The 7,044-nt window shown below is 43.7% G+C and overlaps 1 protein-coding gene across 1 annotated transcript in view; it reads right to left on the reverse strand.

Annotated features, from left to right (window-relative positions):
- Window positions 1-309: 309 nt before the first annotated feature.
- LOC109470121 (NXPE family member 3-like) overlaps window positions 310-7,044 on the reverse strand; it is an 8,060-nt gene continuing 1,325 nt past the window's right edge. The window contains exons 2-6 of the mRNA XM_019768904.1: window positions 5,059-5,316; window positions 3,881-4,209; window positions 3,345-3,568; window positions 1,501-1,584; window positions 310-863 (exon numbers count right to left, since the gene is read on the reverse strand). Coding sequence (XP_019624463.1) covers window positions 310-863; window positions 1,501-1,584; window positions 3,345-3,568; window positions 3,881-4,209; window positions 5,059-5,316 — 1,449 coding nt within the window. The remainder of the gene's footprint in view (window positions 864-1,500; window positions 1,585-3,344; window positions 3,569-3,880; window positions 4,210-5,058; window positions 5,317-7,044) is intronic.

Raw genomic sequence — 7,044 nt, forward strand, 5'->3', positions numbered from 1 at the left:
TGAGAGTGACTGGTAACTCTTTGTGTTAAATAAAAACTAAACACATCACTACCAACACAGATGAACTTTCCATGAGTTTGTCTTACATTTCCTTTGAGATTTATCAATAAAGTCACGGTCTCCGACACAGGATTACTAATATCACATCATCAACACAAAATGTAGTAAATCATATAATATCTATTGCCGTATTACATTCTAAATTGTGTTTTGGAATTTTTTCAGAAGTAAAACATACTTTTTGGATTTTGATTTGCGATTTCTCATGTACAAAGTGGGGGGTGAAGTTTCCCGTCTCTCATTGTCATTTTAAAACACTGTTTTACCTACATTTGCAACCATATAGCTTGGGCAGATATGAGAAAACAGAATGTATAGTTGACTGTCCACCATGGTTTGGTCTGGGTGCACGTTGTCTTTTCCCGGCTGACACACGCTCATGTCCCACGTGTTTAACACCACCACGTCTGGATCCGCCCGGAACATCTCTCGTATCACCTCCGTGATCTGGTAAGCCAGCCAGTCGCTCCCAGTCAAGAAGAACTCCAAGTTTCCATCGTGGTGCTCTCGCGTTGTTCCGGTTCTCACGAAAACCCGCGTGCCGGGAGCCCTGCGCTTCAGACGGTGTATGGCGGCCCGTATGGCGTACAGTCTGGACCGGATCAGTTCTAGCGGCTCTGCCGTGAAGTGAGCCCACAGACTCAAAACTATTACCATGTTCGGGCCTCCGGGAGTGGCGTTCAGCTCATCAACAACGTAACGGAAGTCATGGAAGGCATTCCCATCGACCTGTTGTAGAGGGAAGTGGTGAAACCGGTAGCGAACTGAGATGTTCCACTGGCTGTTGTCTCCTCCTAGAAGAGCTGCAAACAAAAATACACCAGTTAAGGGTCAGTTCTTGTAGTTTAGGAATACTTCTTGTGGCAGGCTGCTGTTTCGAGTACTATCTACATGACAATGCTAGTGGAAAAGTATTCAGAGCACCGCTTTGCATGCTTCACCATCGACGCTGTATCATGGAACGCACGCATTTCTTATAAGGCCACGGCAAGTAAATTTTATAGATGGCATCCCCCGCAGATTCCAAATCTAATGCGAGCGGGCGACAAAAAAGCAAGGCGGGCCGAAAAAACAAGGTTCCTACCATTTAAAATCACTGTACAAATGGTTTTGATTCAGTAGGAACATCACATGTACACAGCCAGCATCACATATCACTGCATCAAAGTAAGAAACAAAACATTAAATCAGAGCCTTTTCTTGTCTCCTCTCTTCATAGTTATCTGCCATCCACCTTCTGGCATGGCAACAGGTATCCTTGCCCATTATCGGCATGTTAACCACTGTCAGAAGGCAACAAAATTTCTTTTTTTTTTCAAAATCAGGCGAAAGTTAATGCGCGCGCTGATGTCATTCATAACAATAACTTGCTGTGGCCTAAGAAATTTTAGGAAATCTCATGTAGTGATCGATGAGGCCTTATAGAAAACATTGACAGACCTGTAGAATCCATGGTAGTGTTGTCGTAGTTTAACGGTACTAACTGCTGCAAACGCTTGCTCCATTGCCTAATCGTGGAGTCACCTAGAAGGAATAGAAATAACTACATTGAATGTTATGCTCAATAGACTTGTTGGGAATGACATGTTTACCACCTTACAAACTCTTTCCCAAAGGCGTATCGTTGTAAGATCTGGCCTAACTCTAGATCTATCGCTATTTCCGTGGCAAATGCGTCGTGTGGCGTAGTGGTAGGTCACTGGACTATCAAACGGGGAGACGCGGGTTCCATTCCTGGTCGTACCCGAACAAGTCCGACCAGCCTCGTAACCCCTGCTTCTCCTATTGGGTCAGTTCGTTCTTACTACTTGTGAGAATTTGAGCTGGTCTCAATCATGATGTTTCTGACTCAGGGAGAAGAGCTGCTGTTACAGTTCTACTCGGTAACCCGTAAAGCTAAGGTCCCAATTACGCCGGTGCCCGTCGGGGATGTAGCCCCGGCTGGCCCCTGCCGGGTTCAGGAGTCGGGCGGGCATCGGCTGTCGTGGTCACAATTAAAAGTTTCCTTCAGTAGCATTTTGTTAGAAATTTTGTCACCCTCTTTGGTCGGTATCCGGCAGGCACCCGGCAGGTAACAGGCAGATTCTCTGACGATGACTTGTATTGACCTATACGTAATGCAGAATTCACGTATTTGTTGTGATCATTTGATCTGTGAGGTCACACATTTTACCCGGGTTTACGAAGTACACACCTTTATTCTGTTCATCTGGTCTGTGACGTAAGAAATGTGTCCCGGTGGACTGCCGGCAACCGGAGGGGTACCTCTCGGTGTTCTCACGATGAGGTCTCGGCGTCTTTTTGTCAGCGGGGCCCGGGTAGAATTTAACTCAGAATTAAATTCTTATCGGGGCCCCGACGGGCCAAAAAATAGCCCGGTAGCCGCAGAGTGCCCCGCGGGGCCACGTCGGGGTCCCGCCTGAAAGTGGTAAAAAACAGCCCGGGAACTACCCGCCAGGGCCCCTTTTCTCAATTGGGACCTTAGCTTAACCCAGGTGAGTGGTCATACCATTCGGTTGGTAGCAGCATTCACCTTGAAGTGGCCTAACGGCCGTGTTACGTGGCGACCACTAAGAAAAAAATTATAATAACTCGCTTGTGCCCCCGCTTCGAACTTTCTCGGCCAGCACACGTTTTGCTACTACTACGGAAACATGTCACCATTTCTAGTTCTTCTAACAAATTCCATATCTCAGGAGGAAGTTCCACACTGAAAGCCTCTTAGAAAAACATCACTATGGAACAAGCTTGCTTGCGAATGCTTCCCAAATGGGCACAACCTTAAAACTCTAAGGTAAACAAATATCTGTCTTCGAATTCACAGTACATTACATGTGAGTGGTTCTTCTGAGCCTTGTTTTGAGATGAATATTCAAGTGAATAAAAAATGTTTTAACAAATGCTCCTGCAGTTCCAGAACAAGCCCAAACTCATGTCACTTCTTTCCTACCCCAAGAGCTATCTACCAACAAAAATTCGTGACCCTAGCATGTCCAGATCGCGAGATATCAAAACCGGAAGTTCTGCTGCAGTAGCAACAAAAGCCGCCAGGGGGCCCGAAATGTAATCATTTCTAGGTCTCATCAAGACCTACCGACATACCAAGTTTCATGAAAATGCATAATAAGCTTCTTGAGTTATGCTGTTCACAAACGGACAGACAGACGGACGGACAAACGCTACTGAAAACATAACATTCTTGGCGAAGGTAACAATGGACTGTACATGTATCAAATATATCCGGAAGCGCAATCATTAATTATAAGACCACAAGTGATACATACCTTGTATGTACACGGTCTTGTTAGCCAGGCACCGCTGGATGGCTTTCTTAGTGAAAACTCGAACATCGCAGACGGATGATCTCCAGACCTTGCCTGACCAATGTCCCAAAGCTGCAGACTTGTCCCACGTACACGCTGGAAGGTGTTGAGGTGTGGACAGTTCTGCTTTCAGAACACGTATGGGCTCCTTGGGGTCTACTTCAAGCTCCTCTTCAAGATATGGCCTGTGTGTCGTGTGGCATGAAAATGAACACTGTATCGATAAAATTGTTCCATGTAACTCAACAATGCACGAAAAGTTGGGTTTACTAACGGTAGCAAATACCAGGAAAGTCGTGTAAAGTGCCTTTCCCAAGGACACAAGATCGGTGGCATGTCAGGACTCGAACCCGGGACCTCTTGATTCCGAGTCGCGCACGCTGCCATTGCGCCACACGACCCCACGACGTGTGGCGACAAATGTGCTTCAAAACATACTTACATTGATGGCATAACGATGGAAAGAAACGCTTGGTGCAAATAGCTGAAGGTCTTACTTTTGGAAAAGTTTCTTTTCCTCTTCAGATACAAGTTCCAGCACATTTGCCCTGCTCTTGTCCGAATCCCACCGGCACTTTGAGATGGTGGAACACGAAAGTTTGTCCGGCTTCTTACAAATCCAGGTCCCGTTCACCTCCGGCTTTGAGAAGTCGCACTGTTGTTGAGGCGGTAGGCTGGGGTTGGCAGAACTGAAACACTGTGTTGTGTTGGTAGCGTTCGTTTTCTCGTCGACGAAGCTGCAGTAGAAGACCCTCTTGTTTGGAATTTCTCGGACTCTTTTTAGAACCTTCACTGCCTCGCTTGGATGGACTAGCTGGATCTGTATCTAATACATATGAAAAAAAAGATCAGACATTGACATAATGTAGAAAAGGCTACGCCCCAAAATAAGAGTAGCAAATGTCGCTATGGGGTTGTTTTTAACACTTTTAACAAAAAGACATCGTTGTACACAAAAACATCTTCTCATCCTAATTGAAAGCAATAACGGCAGACTGCATTCTGTAACATTAGAAAGATACAAAAAGTAAATTTTCTGGTCATTTCTTTATAAAGCAAGTTGAATCAACTCTACTCTAATTGCAAATAAGTACCATTCAGGAAGTGGAGGTGCCAAAATATAACGCCTTGTATATACGAATGTGTTCAAAAGTTGGAAACACAGTTGTCATCCATCATTTTTGTTTACATTCTGGTAGTTTGTGGTGGTACCCAAAACTAGGTGCGCCTCGTGTGGTTTTTGCGCCAACTACAAATGTCAGAAATGTGAGATTATTACTCAGAAGTGAACCAGAAAGATAACATTTGTTAACCTTCGCATTTGACCTGCTCTGTTGATTCTTACTCAAAGACATTCGTATCTATGGTCAAACAAGAGCCTAAATCCCTTCTGCTATAAAAATGCAACATGATGTGACCCAACACTAGTTACAATGGTGATAGACGTCTGATTCAGGTCATTATCTTATTGGTTTGGAGGAGAAATATAAGAGTAAACAGAGCAAAAAACTATGTTTTCCTTTGGTAAGCATAATCAATCACGGGGAGAATTTTTCCTTTAGAATATTTCAATATTTGGTGCAAAAAGTTTACATAATGCCTCTTTAAGTATTACAAAAATGCCGTTTGTGGCGTTTGTACTTCGTAACAAAGCAAATTCCATCACTGTACTTACCGAAACGCCCCCTGCCCAGTAGAGCGGGAACTTCACCGTGTATGTGCCGTTAGAGTGGTCCGTGACGTGACCGGCGCTACTTGCCAGTATCGAGCGGTCACTGCTGAAGAGTCTGGCACGGAAAAAGTCTCCTCCGTAAGTCTTCGGCCTTCCTTCTTGGTCTCTCGACACGATCCTTACGGTGAGATGGTCTCCTTGGTGATACAAGCGGTCTCTGTTTAGGACGACCGTGCTTGTATTGTCTGGGCACGTGACCTGCTCAAGGTAGAAATTTAGCTTCAATCTTTGTAAGAATTTGGGCTGTGGCTTTTTTCATGGCAATGAGTTTTAATCGCATTACCAGTGTTGTTTAACCCTGATGATATGGTCCGCCATCTAGGATTTTGGCCAATGACGTCATCAAATTAGCATAAATAATGCATATTTAATGATAAAATTTACATAAAATTATATGGGATGTTATTAATATTAGAAACCATAAGTAACTTGACATAAAACCCATAAAATTTTATTGTTGAAACAAGAAGTACTAAATTTAGCAAAAAATGCCTGTCAGAAACCCGTTGCCATGGCAACACAAAAATTATTATCTTATTCCAATGATAGAGAATTGTTGCCAACAATATTCTAGGAAAAGTCACCAAGTTTGGCCGTTCTACGGCTAGCCGTTCAGACGCTAGGTGACATCAAAGTTGCCGCGGGCACTTTTAGCCCCCCCCCGGTCTAGGTAGGGTTAAACCTAGCAGAACATGGGGAATTTTAGAACCTAACAGAAACCCTAACAGACTAAAACAAGCTATTACAACAGTACTATAGCTAGTAAACCACAGAGCGAGCTTCAGACTTTGGCATAGAGAAGGTTTGAAGCAAAACAAAACACGAGCAACAGAGCGTTGGGAGTATACTCTCCAGCAGAGGTAGGGTATCGAGGTATTGTTAGCATGTTTTTAGGCTTTTTTATCTAAGAGTTTAGCGTTGTTAGAAACCGACAGAGAAGAGGAACCTCTAAGCAGTAATTGTACTAGGAGATTATCGGGAAGGTTTTGGATGTTGATGGCAAATCCTACAAGTTTGATTAAATTGCTGAAGAGGGAGACACGATATTGAGTAAACTTTGGGAAGTGCAGAAGATAATGATGAATACTTTCACAGGGGTGGCCACAAGTACAAGCAGAACTAGATACCAGGTTTCGAGAGTACAGATTAGAGTTTAGACTATGAGTACCAAGTCGAAAACGAGTGAGAAGAGCGCAGGTGTACCGGGGACCTATACTGAAGTATGAAACAGGGACAGGGCGCACAGATTTGATCATTTTTTTCTTAAAGCGTGGGAAACTCAGTGAACGGTCTGCTAAGGTAAGGTTGTTCCAGTGATACGTTGTATAGGGAATGAATGATTTTTTAAAGCGGGTTGTGGTACATTTTGGCAACTGAAGATTTAGTTTATTACGAAGGTCGTAAGTAGAGGAGTCTGATACTAGGGGCGGTATTAAATCTCTTAAGTATTGTCGAGTGTGACCGTAGATGATATTATAGAATAAAATAAGAGACTGAACATGGCGGCAATCAGACATTTGTTCCCATCCCAGTTCAGTAAGTAGAGACTTATAAGAGGACCCCCTGATCGCTCCGGCTACAGTTAAGGCACACTCATATTGCATTCGTTCAATACGTTGTGAATCTATAGAAGTACAACTGTGCCAAACAACGCCGCCATATTCGAGTGAGGGCCGAATGAAAGACTTGTAAATAATTTCTAAAACTTTTCGGGGAAGTTTGAATTTAAGTTTACTAAAAGTGGAAACTTTTTTAGAGGCATTGGCTAGTAAATTGGATATATGTGTGGTCCAGGACATGGTGGACGAGAGATGAACCCCAATATGTTTGTGAGAAGAGACAGATTTAATTTGTTCGTTTCCTATAAAAAGGGGTGGGTGGGGAGGAGGGTTCGTTTTCTTAGAGTAGCACATTTCAATTGTTTTCGAA

Source organism: Branchiostoma belcheri, unplaced genomic scaffold (assembly GCF_001625305.1).
Source record: "Branchiostoma belcheri isolate BF01 breed outbred unplaced genomic scaffold, Haploidv18h27 scaffold22, whole genome shotgun sequence".
Taxonomy (NCBI): Eukaryota; Metazoa; Chordata; class Leptocardii; order Amphioxiformes; family Branchiostomatidae; genus Branchiostoma; species Branchiostoma belcheri.